Genomic DNA, 21,364 nt, shown 5'->3' with positions numbered 1-21,364 from the left:
TTATTGCACTGCAGTCTGTTCCTCAATCATCGGGCGCTAGGCCCTTAACCTGTAGACTTAGGCCTATATACAATATCCCTTGTATCCCTTGGAAAAAGGCGCGGTACAAGTTCCTGTATTATTGTTATTATTACAATATAAATTTGTTAAAACAATAAACTATGTGTATATATACATTGTATAAATCTGTAGGCTATAATTACTAATAAATTTAAGTTTTAGTTTTATGTTCCTCATAACGTAGGACTATATTAGTGTCATTATTTTATAAAACAGCGTATTATTTTTCTGGTTATTACCATGTCTATCTTTTCTAAATTTTGTCTACTTTGTCTTGTATTCTAGGGTTGTCTCTTTTACTTTGAAAAAAAAATAGCTTACTAAACACAGGCCTGTATCCTATCTATAGGCTTATTTTAAATAAACATGTACAGTTATTAAACGGCTAACACTCGAGAAGCGAATTTGATCCATCTTTCAACACATGCCTTTTTTTTTTAGGAGAAAAAAACCAACGAATAATGCTGCTTACATTGTATACCGTAGTTATTACTTAGGAAGACATTACATTTATAAAGGTCTATTATTTTCGTCGGTCATACTTTATCAATAAGGTGTCTGATAAAAATATATTTTAAACATTTAATGTGGACAAATTGCCAGTTTTTACAATAATTCAATTTTGCAAGTATAGACCTTCACAAACAAAAACAACAATATTGTATGACACTGATTGATAACATATTAATTATGATAAGGCCAAATGAAATAAAGAGTATAAAAATATATGAGAGTTAATAAGGTTGAAGCAGCCGACATGCCCAAAGGCAGATTGCTAAAAGGAGAGAGTGATTACATTTCCCTAAATCTAGTTAGGACTCTCTTTACATTACCGTCGGAAATAATAGTACCGTGTTCGAGCGTTTAGGCCTGTAACTTAGTCAATGTTTATAATCCTGTAATAGTCCTGATGAATTAATTTTCTAATGCGCTTTTTATGTCACCACGGCTTATGTAGTGTACGCCAGTTATTAGAAAGGACAGTTTTCAATTATTGGAATATAGGCCTAGTTCTCGTAGCCTTAATGACAATATTCATTTCCTTCGTAAGGAAACTAGAATTTGGGATAAGGAGCGAGTGTGTGGATATAATTAAGTCAATCAGGCGAAATACCTCGGAAAAACTTTGTAGGCTTTCTTATTTATTTAGCAAAAACTATTCCAAATTTATTGTGTTTAACCAGTAGGGATTTATTGTTCGTGGATCGAACGAGATAGTGTTTTTATTTCACTTGTGGTTTTGTAATTATTAGAGGAAATAACAAGTATTTTAAACGCAAAAGTCATTGATACTATATAAAACGACCTGACAAGTTTTAAATACAATGCGAAAATACACAAGGCCGTAGCCTGGAGCAAGGGGGCTAAACAACAAAATCCAACATGTTTAGGTAACCTAGAGTTAACCGACCTAAGTTCCTCAGAAAACGACTCTGGGTGTTGACAATGCTCCCTGAGCAAGAGCTAAGCCTCCTGGGCCTAAGGATTGCTTACCTATTTTTTGCTGCTGCTGCTCGATCTCGCTGCCTCCTGTTCTTGAACCAGTTTCCTACTTGCGTCGGCGTGAGTCCAGTTGCATGTGCTAATTCTCTCTTTTTTGTAGGGTTTGGGTAAGGGTCTTGTAGGTACCATTCTCTGAGTAAACTTCGCGTTCGCTCCTTGAAGCAGTGCGTTTTCTGCTCCCCGTCCCAGATGGTGCGAGGGAGCGGGAACTTCTTTCGCACTCGGTATTTGTCAACCGGTCCTAATGGTCTACCCCTGAGTTTTTCTGCTTCTTGATAATGCGCTTCTAACCACATTGCTTGTAATTTTGCGTGCGATTCTTTCGTGAATCTGTGATTCTCTAAAATATGATAAAGTTCTCTGAAGTTGCCCTGATGAAAGGACACGACGGCCCTGGCTCGTAGGACACTTTCATGTTTACTTAGCGCTTCGCATGTACTTGGCGCAACCGGTAAGGACCACAAAAATCGTGCAAGTCTCTCTATGTCCCCACTTTCTTCCAATGTCTCACAAACACTGGCTATCTGGCTCGGCGAGAAGCTCAGTGTAGGAAAGGCAGGCATAGGGAACATCATCGGGGCTGCGGTCGTGAGGTAGTTACTTAAGCTCACGGGCTGAGTAAGTGGCGCAGGCAGGTTATCGTGGTAAAGTCTCATTCCGAAATCCTCATTCCCTCTTAACACCGGGGTGTGGCTGATCTAGTGAAGAAGTGTCAGTTTTTATCAGGTAGGCCTATGACACAACCCATATTATCGCTCCGATCATTCACTGCATTAGTTGCCTAAATGGGCTTCGATTGGCTTAGAGGTAATTTGTTATATCGTTTCCTTGGCAACCACGTCAATCAACGTCACTTCTGCCAATCAGGCGATTAATGAACAAAAGACCGAGTGCATGGGTTGGCAGACTAACAGGTCCAATTACGATGAATAGTGTAGAATAAAAAAGCGCCTCTGTTGTCGTTTAAGGAGAGAAAAAAGAGATACTATAAATATAGTTCCGAGGCTTTTCACTTTCAGTCGATGGTCTTTAACGAATTCTAAAAACCTAAAACGATCTTACTTTCTCAAGTTGGTGTAATTAACAGCATTGGTCGATAATAAGCCTCCGTAACAAATATAAGCCATTTTCTCTCTCAATATTAACTTAAAACAATGTGATAAAAGTGAATACGGTCAAGTAATTATTAAGAAGCATCAAACTATGATAGGAGCTTCGTGGTATGATGAATGATACGTCAGCGCTCGTTAATACATAAGTCTGCATGAGGAAAAGTGCCATAGTGGACACGAGTTGGCATTTTATCGAGCGCAATCACTTATTTTAAAAATATTATGCCAAAATGGTCTAGCTAGGCTTCAACGGCTAGGCTAACGGCTACTTATTTGCTGTTCATCTTCAATAATAAGGATAATAATAATAATAATAATAATAATAATAATAATAATAATAATAATAATAATAATAACAGTAATAATAATACTACTATCAATAATAATAATAGTAGCCTAATAATAATTTTATTACTAACAATAATAATAGTAGTAATAATGATAATAAATGATAATAATACATAAATCATGGTTCAATAAATAGATAATTTACTAATGGCCTATACAGCATCTTGTGGTAATGCTATACGGTAATTAAACGTTATATTGGCACGCCTATATTTTATGAGAATATATAATTAATTATACAATTAGTGATTTGTTTTCGGTTAACGTTTGTCATAAAATATAGAAATAAAAAAATACGTTTGTTTTTGTTAATATTTTTTACACAAAGTCTTAAATATTGTTAAAGCATGAAAGTTTAAAAATATTATGGTATGGTCCTTTTTTTAGAGAGAGAAATCTTTTTTTTTTCTGCTGTAAATACTATTGTGGTATTATTGTAAATAACAAAAAGAGAAAAAAAAATATATAGTGCTGTTTCGCCACACATGTACAAAATAGTAAATCAGTTGCCTCCACAATTTTATTATTAAATTTTTTTTTCGGCCGAATATTGGCCTAGTCAATATAATATATGTTTAGGCCCATGATACCGTTGGCGTTATAATTTGACATATATCATTCAGAGGCCTACTGCTACTAATTTGTGAATATTTATCAATATGCCTATGTTAAGTAATTTTTTGGCTTATAAGTCAGATATTTCTGACCGAAAAAGAAGAAATTATAAGAAAACAAATATGTTTAAAGATGTATTGTCCCCTGCAAAATGACAAAAAAAAAAATACATAAAAAAGAATTTTGAAATTGACTTTTTCATTTTGCAGATACCATACAAATTATTAACTTGAGCATAGAAATTATTGAATCTAAAAAAATAAAAATGTGTAGGCCTACCATGATTTTTATACTGGATAATGATTATAAACATAATAAAACACTTCCAATGACAGACAAGTAAACATTTTTTTAAATATACTAATTTCTATATTAAAGTTGATAATCTTTATGTTAATTCGAAACGAGCAAGTTAATTTCAAAAATCATTTTTATGATTTTTTGCTATTTTTCATGGGACAATACATCTTTAAATTAAAAAAAAATCAAAATCGTGAATAAGTAATCGTTCCTAAGGATAAGGTCAAAATAATCGGGCCTATTTTTCTAAAATAATGGATTTCTATGCATTCTATTATAACGATACAGATCGTTACATCGTTGTAAACGTCAGTTTATTGCGTTTATAATCAGCCCCTAAGCATACAAATTAATCCGAGAGATAATAACACGCGATAGATAACATACACAGGAAATGCGTAATAGTAAATCATTTTAACAATAGACGTCTTTTATCACTTATTATGTTGAATCGTTAGGTGCACTTTACATCACTCTGAATCGGAAAAGGGGGACCAGATTACCCGCATTATTTTCCCATCACTGATATATATCTATTTCTTTAACGAACATTTCCATGGCGAATGGTGTACTCATTATAGTGCGAATCTGAGTGAAAGCAATAGCTTGGGTATGTATACAAATATAGGCCTATCACATGCCTATACAGGAAGTCGACTATCGAAATATTATTATAGGCTATTAGGTATTTTTCAATTCTTCGTTCGTCTCACATTTGCAGCAAACTTTGCACTTCAATGAGAAAGAAAAATATAAACTCCTAATATTCGACGGATCACTTCAAGCTATATAAATGAAAAACGCAAAATTGGCATTTGTTTATTATTGTCATTGTACTATTGTATTATATTTTATCAATTTTTTTATGTTGAATATAATTATTCGTATTTAGTTCTATCACGGTTCACTAAAATTATTTAATAGTGAGTGCATGTGTACAAATAAGGATTAGGATATGCAAGTCAGCGATTGTAGACACGCCCAATATTCCCCTACAAGTGTGTGTTATTAAAATTACCGAAAATGCAGAGGGATTCAAATTTGACTAAAAGAGGGGAGGTGTGCACTGAAGTACCGGTATAGCACAGAGGCCTAAATCATAAACACTAAGTGTTTTTGTCATTCCGCTTCACTTAAAAAAATTTAAAAAAAACATTACCGTGATATAGATGTATTTTTGGCCTAGACTTATTTTACAAGAAACGAAACTGTGAATTAATAATAAACAGTGCATTTTATTTAGCGGACATAATGTCATTAAAACAATCCTAATTATATTTTTTATTCAGCTAATAATAGTCAATTCACAACGTATTACTATATTTTACTTATTTATATTGAAATTGACGTAACCATTGTGGTTTCTAGAACCATATTTGTTTTCTCTTTTTATTTTTGGTATTGTATAATTTACGTAACGATATTTTCATAATATTGATTTCTTGTTTCAAATATTTTCATTAATAAAAAATATACCAATAAAGCATATCAGTCGATGATTATTTTTAAATTACTGTGTCAACTCCAAAATTTACGTTGACCCACGCCAATATCAAAGGATGATGGCCGCATGGTGGCGGTGTGCAAAATACACTTGTTAATGGACAATCTGATCATGGAGGATGATGATCGTGCGGATTCCTGTACAGTATAGCAATAATATCATTCCTAATGTCTGAGTTGAAGCCTAAAAAAAAGACACCCCCTGAATTATTCATTTGAACGGATCAAATACCGTATTTATTCGAATAAACTCCCTGCTTTGAATAAACGCTTCCTGTAGCACCTCATTTGGAAAAACTGCCCTCGAATAAAAGCCGCGAGGGGTTTATTTTTCCTCGAATATACTCCCCAGGGGTGGCACCAGCAAGGATGGGGAAGGGCCCCATCAGGGAGGGCTTCCCCCACCCCCGTCGTGGAGAAAAAAAAGTTATATGAATTTTCTACATTGAAAGCCTAAATTGGCAAAAATTTTCCGAGGTTTCGCCCCCCTGGAGCGCTTCTAAACATTTTAAGCGACGCTCGATCACGCCCAGTTTGCTCTCGTCTGGGAAATATTTCCCCTTGTCGGGGGCATCGGCACCCCTGTCGGGGACCTTGGATCCCACGTCAGGCACCCCTGATACGCCCCCCTAAATGATTGTAAACATATTTAATGCAAGCCGTATCATTCTCAACACATTCTAATAATTTTCTACTCAAGTAGAATGACACTTTTTATAGCCTAGGTGGAATCAATAAGTCTTCATGATCACGCAATAATACATTTTGAAGATAATTATGTATTTTAGTTCCATATTTACAGTGAAATTAAGGGTCGTTTAATGAGCATATACGTATCCATTTTACACCCCAAAAAATGAACGGCTCCATCGAATAAACGCCTCCCTCGAATAAACGCCCCTCAACAATTAACGCACTCGGCGTTTATTCGAATAAATATGGTATGTCATTAACTTTCAATAAGTAGGATTTTTCTTTTAGCAACGTTTATGTAGAGTAAATGAAGGGAAGAAATATACGTGCCTCTTTATTTATTAAATAATCTACAATACAGATAAAGTCAATGTTACGTTCAAGGGAGTAAGGCTGGATAAATTAAGAAATAATAGTAACAGCATTCATTTAATGTGAAAATCAAAGCCAATCACTTATTTTAATTATCGTACATTAAGTTCAAATTTATATAACAGTGTTAATTATTACGATTATAAGTGCGTTCGGTTTAAAAAAAATCCTAAAATGGAACAAGTTCCGACTCTATCATGGGGTGATTCTCAAGTTGAATTCATGAGGTACACACGGATACAATTTATTATTAAACAATAATTTAAAAAATAAAATCGGTTTTTTTTTTCTTTTAAGCAATTATTAAACTGATTATTTATTTAGTACAATACAAATAATAATAAACCTCTTAAGTATTAAAAGCTCCAGTGTATGGATCCTGATACAATAGTTAGATCGAGTTACAATCACGGGTTGTGCATCCATGGTTAGACACTATTCCAACGACAGCTGGTGAAAGTTGTTTCAGAAAAGAATAACCGAGTGGAACCAGAAAGAAACGGTTTCAGAACAAGAGTTCTCGTCAACCATAACTTAGGACAATAATGTTGCGTAAGGTAGACAGGGTTCTCTTGCAGCGGTAATCTTAAAACAGCTAATTGCGGAGTGTGTATGATTCGATTTTAATTGAAAATTGAATCTTTTGCGTTAGTGATTTGATCGACATTTATGAAATCCAATCCGACGCCAGTGTATGGAAAGTGTGAGATTTCATGTAATCGCGATGACTAATTAACAGTTTAAACTGAAATTATTTTCATTTATCATAACTTATATATCCTTAACTAACTAGTCGTGGTATCTCGAGCAACAAAGATAATAATGAGTGTGAACTATATTTCGGGAAATACAATTACATTTTGATAAAAGGGCTTTGTATTAAATCGTGTAGTTCGATTGTAATTTGCTTGTTTACACGTGTTGGTAAGACTTACATTGTTTTGTGTGTACATTTCAGTAGGCTATGGAGCCGAGAAGAATATTATTATTATGCGATGTTTGCTACTCCACTTGAGTTCATGATACCTTCCGCTTAATTTGGCATATTTTATTCAATCTCAAACTTGACTAACTTCGAAAGGATTCGGGCGTAGAGTTGTTTCGGTCCGTCAATGGACCTGCTTGTCCATGCAGATACGGCGTCAACATTGACAACGCCAATCATCAATAAAATCCTAATTACAATTTCATACAACTCCAGAGGAATGGCCCATGTACCCTGTACAGTATTACTAAAATTCCGTCTGTCTGAAAATCACTTTGCTGTGAAATTGTTTCAATTACGAGCTCAGAAAATTAAGTCAATACCATAACGCGAATAGTTCGGTCGTTGATGAACGATAGGGGTTCCGCTTACTATTCGCTTACTTTATTAACTCGCCATCCTTCCTTATAATGGCTTAGAAGGATTCTATCTTATCGGTTATTAATCCACAATCTGAATGATTGACAACCTGTCGTATCATACCGATTGAGTCTTGACATGATTTGCTTAGACACCATCAATTTTTTAGATAGACTTATAATCCTGTATTAATGCTTGTCTATAACTCTAACGATAATAAATAAACACACCAATTGTAACGCTCACATAATCTCAATTAGATTATACCTCTATGATTAGATGGTATCGCTAGGACTACCGGTTAAGTGCGTAATTATAATAGGCCTAGACATATCAATGTGTATGGTTTATATCATACTGTGACATAAGGCAAATTCCTAATTTACAGTTAAGGTAGTTGATTTCTATCTTACCTGAAGTCCACTGTTATGATCTAGGCCTATTATATCCATGGAATTAGATCAAACCATTCTACCATACTCTAGTATATTATAGCCTATAGTATATAGTAGGATATAGTGCTATATAATATAGTACTGTAATATATAGTACTATACTATATTATAAAAGCACTTGATAATACTATACTATAGTTATACCTTATAAACAGCTTACAATGTCTATTTCATACTATTATGTATACTGTACCACCATAATCATGTTCAGTTTGTCAGTATGTTAGTGGAACTAACACAGCTATCTACCTCCAAAGGTTCACTAATACAAAGACCTGAATTTTGTATTCTAAAACATGCAATTGAATAACCGTTGAATAAATTAATAGATAGATGATTAAATTATTTTCTATATTTATTTAAATATATTTGTTTGACGACTTGGTATTGAACTTTAAGCAAGACGTCCTAACGTATCGCGAGGCAATCTTTAATGCCTAAACTTAAGAATTGCTAAGTTAGGCCCATGCCTAGCACGCGTTTATATTTTACTGGTAATCAAGTGACTCTTTCCGTAGTTCATCCTAAAATCAATGCAACTATTATGCAGGAGTTAATTCACGAGATATGACATTTCTGATGCGCAAGTGAGCTCACAGTAATTGGAATCCTCTCACAAATCAATGCTACATTTTCCGATCGATAAAACCATGATCAAACGGTTATTAAAAACGCCTGTTTCTGAACAGACGATCTATGTTGAACCGCGCGCGCGAGAGGAACTGTAAGTGGCTGCTAAAGCTCGGTTTCCAGAATCGCTCACCATATCGACCGCCAACAGTTGTCGGGAAGGTTGAACATAGTTCAACTTTGCCGATTGCGTTGCAGACGAATCGGGGTGCCTTCCCGATTGCGTCATGGCAGCTCGCAGCTTTAGTAAAGACATGATGACTTGCCGGTAATTAGTGACGCGATGAGTGGATCGATGAATCGATGTATGGATGAATGAATGGATGAATGGAATGATGGATAGATGGATGGATGATCAAATACATAGTTGGATGAATAAATAAATGAATCAACGAACGAACGATCGGACAGTAGGTTTAATAGGTGGATGGATCAATGGATGGATAGATCGATGAATGAATATATTGATAGGTACGATAGGTGTATATATAGGCCTATGGATAGATGGATCATTGGATCGATGTATAGATAAATGGATGGAAAGACGGATGGATAGATGGATGGAAAGATGGGGGATAGATGGAAGGATGGTTGGATCGACGAATATTTGGATCGATGTATCATGGATGAATGGATGGAATAATATATAGTACCGTAAAACCTGGAATTTAAGTCCAGTGGGCTTAATCTGGAGATGAATCCCATCTCGAATTAAAGCCCCCTCTTTAGTTTGCAAAATTAGCATCGAAAAGAAGCCCATCTCGAAATGAGGCCCATGGGCTTCTTTTCAAGATAGCATAGGCTTCTTTTTGAGATAGAACAAAATAAATTAAACACAAGCTTGGAGCTTGGTTTATATACTGTAGTAGTTTAGGTGATTTAATAGCAGTTAAATACACTCATGATATAGATTGATGTTACAGTGCCCTTATTTATTGTTTTATAGTACAAATTCACAAAATTTACATCATTCATTTTGAAAAGAAGCCCCCTCTCTTTACTGTGCAAAAGTAGCCTCGAATAGAAGCCCATATTAAAAAACAGGCCATCAAAAAAAAAAAAAAAAAAAAAAAAAAAAAAAAAAAAAAAAAAAAAAAAAAAAGAATAAAGAAGCCCAGGGCTTCAATTCGATGTTTTACGGTAGGCCTATGCATAGATAGATGTATGGATGGTCAACCGAATGCATAAATGAATGAGTGATCGATCATGAATGAATGAATAAATGAACGAACGAACCAACGAACCAACGAATGTATGAATGAATGAATGAATGAATCAATCAATCAATCAATTAATCAATCAATCAATCAATATATTGATAGATAGACATCCATATTGATGGATGAATCATTGGATCGATGAATGGACGAATGGAAAAATTGATGGAAGGATGAATGGATGGATATATGAATGGATGGATGGGTGGATGGATGGATGGATGGAGAGTTGGATGTACCATGGATGAATGGATAGAAGGATACAGTATATGTATAGTATAGATAGATGGTCGAATGCATAATTGAATGAGTTATCATGAAGGAAAGAATGAACGAACAAATGGACGGACGACGGACGGTTGGATAAACGGATGGATTGGTGAATGGGTGAATGGTCGGACGGACGAATGGGTGGATGGATTAATAGATGAATGGGTGGTGAAATGGAGGATTAATTTTGTTCAACCTGTGTCACAGGAAGTATGGATTGTACTGTTTATGGCGGAAATAAACCCACAAATATATGTAAGCCCAAAGGCAATACTCTCATTAGAAGACAGACGAAATTATACGCAGGTATGCAGACGACGTAATTATGTCAGGGAGTTCGTCATGTGGCAACTCCCTGATTAGGCCAATGTGGTACTAAGTCTTCAAGACGACTTTCAATCCGATTGGGGGTGTTTTTCCTACGAAAGTGAGCACGGGACAGTAGACCTACTTAATAATAATTATAATAATCTCTGGAAGGCTCATTTCTTCAGTTTTTAAATATTTAAAAAATTTTGTCTCATTATAATAACCATTTTAGAGTTTTACGTCAAACACCCCTGCTTTAGAAAAATCAGTTGTACAACATATTATTTTTTTCCTTCCGGAGCTGGCTTTAAAATGAGCACAGTCGCTATTTATCATTTGAGACAATTTATCTCCAATATTTCATTCAATATTCTAAAGCTATTCTAACAAAAATTAAGGACCACAGATATAATACTTTAAAACCTCGAATTGTAGCCCTGGGCTTCTTTTCGAGGCTACTTTTGCAAAGTAAAGAAGGGGGTTCCCTTTCAAAATGAATGCGAATTTGTACCGTACTATAAAACAATAAGTACGGTTACTGTAACATCAATAGGCCTATGTATTATGGAGTGTATTTAACTTACATTAAATCACTCACGCTACTGTATAAACCAAGCTTGTTTTTTATTTATTTATTTATTTATTTTTGGAATTTATGTACGGTGTATACTGTACTATCTCGAAAAGAAACCTACGCTATCTTGAAACCATAGGCTTCTTTTCGAAATGGGATTCTTTTCGAGGCTAATTTTGTAAACTAAAGAGGGGACTTCAATTCGAGATGGGCTCCATCTTGAGATTAAGCCCACTGGGCTTCAATTCGATGTTTTACGGTATACAATGTATTTTTATATTCAATTAAGTTATCGAAGCTTGATCGCCGTATTTTTTTTCTTTGTCTTTTCTTATGTTGTGTAGAATTCAAGGGCATAAAAACCCTTTTAATACGTTGTGATATGGCTATGTCAGACTAGACTTATTAATGATTAGGCCTAATTATTATATTGTATGTAAATATAGACTTTATATAATATGAAAATATGATTTTATATAGACCTATACTCCTTGATATATCCAATAGGTTCATAGGCCCTAACCTACATAAGTCTATAATATACCGTAATACTATATTCAAATTATGAGGTTTTCGAAATGTTTCTACGTCTATCTATTATCTAACAAAAACTTGGACTTATACATAGGTCTATTTTTGGCAAAATTATATTTATTTCGATATTGCATTTAAATATCATTTGCAGTACCCACTGCTACTTGGGAATCGGATTCAACACAGTCACTAAGCGCAAGCTCGGTAGTCTAGTGGTTTTTATTGCGCCAGGCTAGTTATTTGGATGTTGTGTTTTTGATTACCACCCGAACCACTTGCGAAATTTTGTTCGCAAGTATTTGGGGACGTACTGAGTATTCGGTACGATAACACGTCAGGTAGAACAAAACATCACCCCTATAAAATTATATTTGCAGAATAACATGGATACACTTGCTCCATGACTACAGTGGTTGATTCTGAAAATGGACCGAATGTCGGCCTAACAATTGAATCTTCGATAATTTTGCAATTCAAAGTAGGCCTAATAATAGGCCTAAATCGATAACATATATGCTTTTGCACGGAATGCATAAAACACAATTTTGATGACGTCGTTACCTGGATATGTTTGTGGGCCTAATAATATATCATTGATATGAAATGACTCGGCGTACCGGTATTTAAACCATAGGCCTACTTTAAATTACAAATACACTTAGTGGCTAATGTGTTGAAATCGATAGTCTGTGTTGGATAGTTGGATAGATTGGTCACTTGGAGAGCAATTCAGTTTAACTAATTCAATTAATGATGAAGATTGGCCTAATATAGTCGTCTATTTGGTCACAATTTAGACCACGTAACGTTAATTTAGAAAGCAACGCTGTGTATCCTCTTTAATAACGTAAGCGTAAGACCTAGGCTATGCACTGTCAAGGTAATCCTGTACAAGAGATAAACCTTTCCTGGGGTATAAAATACATAATAAATAAGTCGTATTAAAAATTATGTTGAAATGTACTGTAAAGATTGGATTGAATCGACTTATGAACACAGTACTTTCGCAAAAAGTGATTGGAGAATACCACAGATCGTCAGAAGTCATCCATTATCCCATCATTTTCAGGAGAGTAAAAAACACAGGCCTAGGGTCCATCCTTTTCATTTACCCCTCCCCGAAAGAGTACAAATCCTAATAAAATGATTGTTGGTATTCATTCAGTGATCATTATTCCCCCATTTTATAAAAGAGTACCCATTTTTTTTTAGAAGAGTACCGGTACATACGTACTCCCTCACCCTAGCGCATATTTGTTGGTGCATTTCTTGTGGAAATTTGAAATATTGGCCTATGTATGTAGGCCTACTGTACTCGAAATCCTTTAAATAGGCCTATAACGTATTACCATCCAATCTTTTAACCATGGACCCAGTCTTTAACCCGCTCTGAGAGGGAACTCAAGACGCTTTATGCGAAAATATTATGGAGAAAACATTCTACACGTTCATTTGGACAATTAATTCGTTAAAAATATTTTCGAAATTGTCCGGTATTAGTCTCCCGTCCTACAGACCCGTTTGTGAACCAGAACTATGATGTGTAAGGTTAGCCTGATTAAATAATGCTGTGTTACTACAAGAACAGCAACAAAACAAACAAAAGAATAAGAACAACTGGAAGAAAATTAGATAAAACGTAAACCGATCACAATTTAATTGGCGATACATTAGTGGCGGCGAATACGAGAAGATACTGCAGACCAGAAAATTACAGGAACAGCGCTGTTTATTTTCCTTCGAAATCGCTTTTAATTTCATCTTCACGTCTCATTTGGTAACGGTGGGTAACCGTTTAGTTTCATGTTGCCTCCGTATGTGTCCATACGCTGTTTGTGCTCCTCTTGCACTGGTCGCGGTCAAACGGCTGACGGATGCACCATGTTCAACATGTTCGCATCATATCTGTGCAGAAATTTAGCGTTGACTGGGAACAGAGAATTTGAAACAAATTTGCAACAATATAATGCGATTAACCAACTGTTTAAGATGAATAATTTTACTGTAATATTACAATACAATTGGATTGAAAATGGTAGTTTTCAAGGCCGTATCCAAGATTTCCATTGGGGGTGGGGTGAGGGTACTGGGTATGCAAATATAGTCTAACTGGATTATAGGGTCACCTACAATTATCAGTTGGGTCAAGGGTCAGAGCCGGTTGAATCGCACATTTGGTAATTGTAAGGCTTTTGAAGGCTTTATGATCAATTTCAGCATATTGTACCGTATATATTTGAGATTTCTTTTAAATTTTATTAGAGAAAATTATATATACATATATATATATAGGCCTATATATATATATATATATACATATATATATATATATATATATATATTCAGTACATTATTGTCTGCCTTAATAATGTGGGCGTTCCTGGGGGGGGGTGGGGTGGGGTGCATACGCACACATCCCATCTGTATACGTGACTGAAATTTATTGGAGCATGGAGACATTTTTCTTATATAGTTTCATCATTGTAGTTAATTAGGCCAGAGGCATTACGTTGCCTGAAGATGTTGTTTATACACCTTCCCTAATCGTGTTTAACTCCTGGCTTCACTGGATGCCGTACTACTAGTTCTTTCAATGTGTTTATCAGTCTCGCGTTTAAGCATTACGCGCTTTAGTGACTTTAGACATAATATACATAGTGCATTTTAAAGAGATTTACGCAACGCGAATGTTGTTCAAACTTTTCATAGGCCTACATAGTACATTTTAAAGAGATTTACGCAACGCGTCGTTCAAACTTATAACATTTTGCATTTTTATACGGTACCGTAGTATTGAACAGTCGATTAAACAGTGCACAAGACAAGCGCTGTTTTAGGTGTGATTCCACAATAAACAAAATATAATAACAATAGGCCTATATTTAAAACAAGGGTAGTTATAGGCCTATACATTGTTAGGCCTAAATAAAATAAAAATATAAATTGAGATAATTTGAATAGGTAAATGGCGATGATGGAATGATTAGGCCTATAATATTAAGAAAAGAAAACGTGCCCGCATCGGGTTTCGAACCCAATGCATTTCGATTATTTTTGGGATAGGCCTATAACTCTTTCAACTGGGATTAGGCCAAAAGGTATAAAATCCTTGGATTTTTCATACTAAGTTACGTCTTTTCTCAAGGTACTTTGTAATTCGCAATGCATACTCACATGATATTTGAACTTTGGTAGGCCTATACAGTATTCAATTTTTCTATTTAGAGTAACATTTATTAAAATCGTAATAAAGTGCACAATATAAATAAAGTATAAATTACAATTTAGGAATCAAAGATGAGAAGTTCACTGTAAATGTGGAACTACAAAGCTAAATTACCGTCTAAAGGTTCAAATATATATAATTCTACTGGAGTAGAACATTAATAGCATATGTTGAGAATGATTTTGCTTTCATTAGTTTTGTTTACAGTCATTTAATGGGCGTTTATATTAGGAAAAAATAAACGCCTCAGGCGTAGTGTAGGATGTGATGTCATTTAAGCCGTTATACGGTGCTCTATCTGCAAGATTAATAGTTTATTACTATATCTCAATAATGGATTTTTTAAACAAAAAGGATTATACTGTATGTTAATTGTAATTTATTCGAAGCTGAGGGTATTTTTGTCAGTAACTATTCAACCAGGTTAAACTGTATGGCTGTATCATTAACGACAAGATATCCACGGGGATAGGAATAAACAAATATAAACGAATAAACTTTAACGAGGAGTGGTTAATTGTTTGTAAGGTATTCCTATTATGTGGTCTGCAGAAGGCATTTTAAAACTTCATCTCAACGTGACTTTTGACTTTAACATAAGACATTTTAAAACTTCAACATCTCAAAGTGAATTTTGACTTCAACTTAATGAAAATATGTCAGATAAATAACATTCCTTGTCTGTTACGCCTCCTTGCCTTAGAAAGAATTCAAAACAAATTTAAAAATTATTGTACACGTCTTCTGACTGTTTTTTTTTTAATTTTTTTTTAAATTAAATATTTTCCGGATTCAAAGAGAGGTGGGGTACGGTACCAGCCGGTCCTCGTTTCCTAAATTTTTTAAAAATAAAAAAATGTAGAAAAATTCAAATTTAAGTTTGAAAGTGCCATTTCCGGCTATCTAGAGATGCCATAATCATAATTGTCTTGCCTCTCAGCCTCAACCGTGGTGGGGCTATGGTGGGTGGACGATAAAGCCTCCTCCCTGGGCCTCCTCCATTTCCAATTCCTGGATCCGCCATTGAAAATATAATTACTAAATTAGTACAGTAGTAGGTATTATCCAGAGTGCCACAAGAAAGCCAAAGGCATATTTCCATTCCATTCATAATGCGTATGTAGTATAGCACCCATAAAATTGGGTTGTTAAAAAAGACTTGATAGATGTAGGCCTAAATAGTTTTGTACAGTTTCTATAGTCAAAGTCTAATTCTATGAAGTTAGGCCTGTAAGCAGTACTAAAGCCGTTTATCAAAATTCGAATATACACCATTGCTTATTAATAGATTTGTTACTATTTTATATACATGTTTTTATTGTTGATAACATTCAGAATTCGTTAAGCCGAGATTTCTTTATCACAATGATTGATATCATTCACAATCTCGAACTCATTCGATATGTCGACAGGCTTTATTAGCAGAAAATATTATTCTAAAAAAATCAATAAACAATTTGAAGGCCTACATCATGAAATGTTATTTAATTACGTCTGTGTACTGTATATGGTTAATAAGTAGACCTATATTTCAGGTAGCCAGGCCTACATAAGAACCGATATCAATAAGAAGATGAAGGCTTGTTCGCTAATTGTTCGTACAATGTTTCTGCGGTGTAGCGATGTCGTTGACAGCGTCCCAATCAATTAAGTCCGTATTCACCACAAGGTCGCAATATAGAATCTCGTATCTCAACAGCTGATATCAGTCTTGGCAATTGTAAACGCATCCCAAACAACCTCTAATGTAACATCTCTAAAGACGGCTAAACCTCTTCAGAAACTATACAACATCTACACTATGATTATGCCGTCTATTCAAGATGTTTTCGAGTGTCAGTAGTAATTGTGTGTATAATTTCTACAGATCATATCGCCATTGAGGATTACACACTGTATGAGAGGCAGAGTAATTTAACACAAAAGAGAAAGAACAGTTACAAAAACTAATGTAAGGTCGTATATGTGTATTATTTTCTCAAATTGGTTGATAATTAAACGGTTTGAGGGCGCTTTAGACATTTATGTGGCTCTTGCAACGTTGCATTTTTGTTCAAATATTGAAGTATAAACCTCTATGACAGTGGTGGCACCGGGATTTGCCCGACGGGAAGAGGTGGTCCGCCCTGACAGAGGAGGGCGGTGTCCCCGACGAAAAAGCGGGCTTGGTCGGGCGTCTCTCAAAATATCTTGTCCAATATTGGAGGGGGAAGCCCCAGAAAAATATGAGAATTTAGGGCAAGGGTGGACATACAAATCGGTCGGAGGGCCAAAGTGAATTTTTAATTTATATACAACATCTACACTATGATTATGCCGTCTATTCAAGATGTTTTCGAGTGTCAGTAGTAATTGTGTGTATAATTTCTACAGATCATATCGCCATTGAGGATTACACACTGTATGAGAGGCAGAGTAATTTAACACAAAAGAGAAAGAACAGTTACAAAAACTAATGTAAGGTCGTATATGTGTATTATTTTCTCAAATTGGTTGATAATTAAACGGTTTGAGGGCGCTTTAGACATTTATGTGGCTCTTGCAACGTTGCATTTTTGTTCAAATATTGAAGTATAAACCTCTATGAGAGTAGTGGCACCGGGATTTGCCCGACGGGAAGAGGTGGTCCGCCCTGACAGAGGAGGGCGGTGTCCCCGACGAAAAAGCGGGCTTGGTCGGGCGTCTCTCAAAATATCTTGTCCAATATTGGAGGGGGAAGCCCCAGAAAAATATGAGAATTTAGGGCAAGGGTGGACATACAAATCGGTCGGAGGGCCAAAGTGAATTTTTAATTTAACACTGAGGACCGCACCCAAACTTTGATGTTTCCAGTAAGCTTCCAAAAACCTCTAAGTACTGCTTTTACACCACTTTATTTTCAGTTTTAGTGTTATTTTTTTACATATGATCGGTGTCGGGCCGTAAGAAACAAGGTGTTTTCTAGTTAATGTTGCTTGGCGGGCCGCACACATAGGGTTTTTAATTCATCTTCGCGGGCCGCAAAAAACGTCACTGTCGGGCCGCATGCGGCCAGTGGGCAGCACTTCGCCCGCCTGTGATTTAGGGGTTTCAAATGCTTATTTAATCGATTTTTGAGTCTTACTAATATGTAAAAAATACATATAGGCCTACATTTTTTTTCTCCAGACGAATTGTGGTTTTTCAACCTACTGCACTGCATAAGCGTAGGATGGGGGTGCAAGGGGTGCCTCACGCCAGCATTATAATTATTTTTCAAAAGGATACTTATTTTTTATAAAACATTCCCCCTGAACATTAACCTTACTACCCTCAACACCCATTCTATCGCTTTTATAAGTGCCGCTATTATAATTGTACTGTAATATGTACGACAGTGATGGCTCATGAAGCGAATAAAATAAACAATTGAAATTGAATTCGATGAGTTGTATTTATTTAAAAATCATTTATTTTTATTATTTAAGAGCAAGGTCATAATAATGAAAATATTAATAATGATATAGGCCTAATAAAATAATAATGATATTATGTAGGCCTAATAGTAAAATGCTAAAAATCATAATCATTTTAAATATCATAATCCTAATAGGCCTACCATGTTCAAAATAACTGTTAATTAGGAGTGAAACAGCACACCCCACCTGATTCATTTATCTCGAATTTTTTTTCCCATAGGCCTATATGATAAAGTATTTTTTAAGTATATCAGCGTTTCAATCGACTACTAGTGTGCGCTGAACCGTGGAGATCCCTTGGTCTCCGGTTCAATTCCCATCACTGCTCACCTTGTATTTCAGTCGGAGGGCAAAAATGCAAGTTTTATTTGCACACCATCTTTCGGATGAGACGTTTAACCCGTTGGTCCCTGGTGCAAATATGGCCCAAGCGCACGTTAAAGATACGCAGTACACTCTCAGGAAAAGAGTAGTGGATTGTCTCCCAGTGTACTGCCCAATCACCACCAGAAGGTCCCCTCTGGAAATAAGTCTCTTCGGACTTCCGTGGGTTATTCTTGGTGTTTACACCGAATAAATCTAATCCCATTATTAATTAGACTTATTTTTTAAAATTATTTTTTTCTGCCACAGTTTAGTATCTATTAGTAGGCCTACACTATACGGCTTTAAGCCACTCATCGATGTTGTAAGTAGATAAAAAGCATTTATGTTTGAATGGTTTGCTACAAATAGTTCTCAAGAGCCACTAATGAGTGGTTATGTCTGTTGCATCTCGCTTTGTTCTTGTAACGAAATCATCGAGATCCGGTTTTTTTTGGACACCACCACCCGTATAACTACGGGGGTCGGATTCAGATTCAAATTTGTTAGGTACGGTACTCACTTTTGGAACAGTGGCACACACTAAGTAGTGGTGCGACAAGACAATACAGTAAAAATTAAAACCAATGTAAAATTAATAAGTACAGTATACAATGAAGATCCTAAATTCGATAAACACAATAATAAACAATATAATGTTTGTGGTACACCACGTAAACTATAGTTTACGTGGTGTTAATTTGTTGTTGGTTGAGAAATATATACTAACGAAGATGAACCAAAAAAAAAATAATAATAATAAAATTAAATATATAAATAAATAGATTAAATAAATAAATAAATAATTCACTGTAACGCAAAAGGTAAGACAAATTAAGGATCTGGACAGGTTCCCAGTAGGCAAAATGCACACACAATTCGCAATTATTATTGTTTCAATAATGATCCGAGGCATGGACGGAATAGGCGCGCATGAAGTGCCAAATCCTTCTATGCATGATTTGTATTTAATTATGCTAATTAAACATATTTATTTATTCGAACATACACCTTCGAAACCGCGACACTCAAAAAAATTTGGTACGTTAACAAAAGCAAATCAATAATACATTACCCTAAATCTTAACTATCATTTTTGTGTCATCACCTTCATCCTTTCTATTACTATAATCATTAGTATTACCATCATTTATTCATGTTAGTATTATTGAAATAATTATGCTCATCAGTTTGACAATGTTTTTTTTTTTTATTTCATTTCAAAATTCCATGTAATACACACATAAAAATAAAAATTGGTGCGTTCACAAAGCAAGTCAAAACAGAATACAAATACAATATGAGTTAGCAGAGTTAAAATAAATAAACATTTGTATTACGTACATAATTTGATTGTTCTGAATATTAATAATAAAAACAAGAGCTGATGTGTTTTTTTTTATATCATCATTAGGCCCATAGTAATATTGATAGTTTATTTTTATTCTTTATGTGTGGTCTTCCTGTTCTCATTTCCTTGACATTTTGAAAGCTACAGTGTTGCTTGATTACAATAACATGATTAAAGGCCGATTCTTGTTTTTGTAAATTATCTATAGTTAAACAATAGACCTAGAATATCGTTTGTTCATTAGCCTTTGGTTGTCCTGGTTAACAATACTGAAATATGTATAATCATCATTAATCCCATCTTGATATTGTTGGTTTGTTTTCTACTTGGATGTGCTAAGACTTGTTTTCTATTCGAGAGTTTCTTTGCTTTAACGCTTCACTGTGAACAATAGCTTAATAATGAACCAATGAGTCTAATATTAGATACCAGATTCATTGCTTGTTTGTAAACTACAATTGTCTTCTCATTCGTTAGCTATTGTTTACGGTGGAGTTGTAGTTTGGTAGTAAGATGTTTTTCATGGTTTTGGGTTCGAATCATGATATTCTTTTTTTGTGAAATCCTGGTTCATATTGATTTGGGTTTGCTTACATAAGGTACGGTACATTGTCTACCTCTGATAAGCTTACATTGTAGGGTAATATTATAAAGTATTAGTAAAAACAAGCTTAGCATTCATGAAAATATATATCTTAAATTTACTCATTATTGGAATTGACAATTAAATGATAAAAATTAAACAATTATGATTATTCTTCAAATCAATGTAGAATAAATTAAAACTTTTGAGTTCTGTCTATTCCATTTGTATGAATCAGCCTATAGCACGAGGGCGCTATATTAGTAATGTACTTACATCAGGCATTAAAACAGTACACAATACCGCCTGATACAATGTAATGTGATAGGCCTAAGTAATTTGTAATACAAAAAATAAGGATAAATATGATGACGATGATAATGTTGAGGAAGATTATGATGATGATGATGATGATGATGATAATCAATATTATGATGATGGAGATGACATTGATAATGATTATGACGGTGATGATGATGCTGATGACAATGAATGATGATCTGGCGCAGATGCAGGGGGTGCAGACAGTGAGATCGCATCCCTCCTCCTAATTTGTATTAAGAT

General features: G+C 34.8%; 1 protein-coding gene across 1 annotated transcript in view; it reads right to left on the bottom strand.

The window, feature by feature from the left end:
• Positions 1-2,331, bottom strand: part of LOC117122007 (homeobox protein SIX6-like) — a 5,428-nt gene extending 3,097 nt beyond the window's left edge. Inside the window, exon 1 of the mRNA XM_033267482.1 lies at positions 1,555-2,331. Within this exon, the coding sequence (XP_033123373.1) occupies positions 1,555-2,219 (665 nt within the window). The 5' untranslated portion in view covers positions 2,220-2,331. The remainder of the gene's footprint in view (positions 1-1,554) is intronic.
• Positions 2,332-21,364: the final 19,033 nt, after the last annotated feature.

Source organism: Anneissia japonica, unplaced genomic scaffold (assembly GCF_011630105.1).
Source record: "Anneissia japonica isolate Jap-2015-1 unplaced genomic scaffold, ASM1163010v1 scaffold1208_len1460985_cov181, whole genome shotgun sequence".
Taxonomy (NCBI): domain Eukaryota; kingdom Metazoa; phylum Echinodermata; class Crinoidea; order Comatulida; family Comatulidae; genus Anneissia; species Anneissia japonica.
The sequence above is the reverse complement of the archived record's forward strand: the minus strand, read 5'-3'. Positions and strand labels throughout refer to the sequence as shown.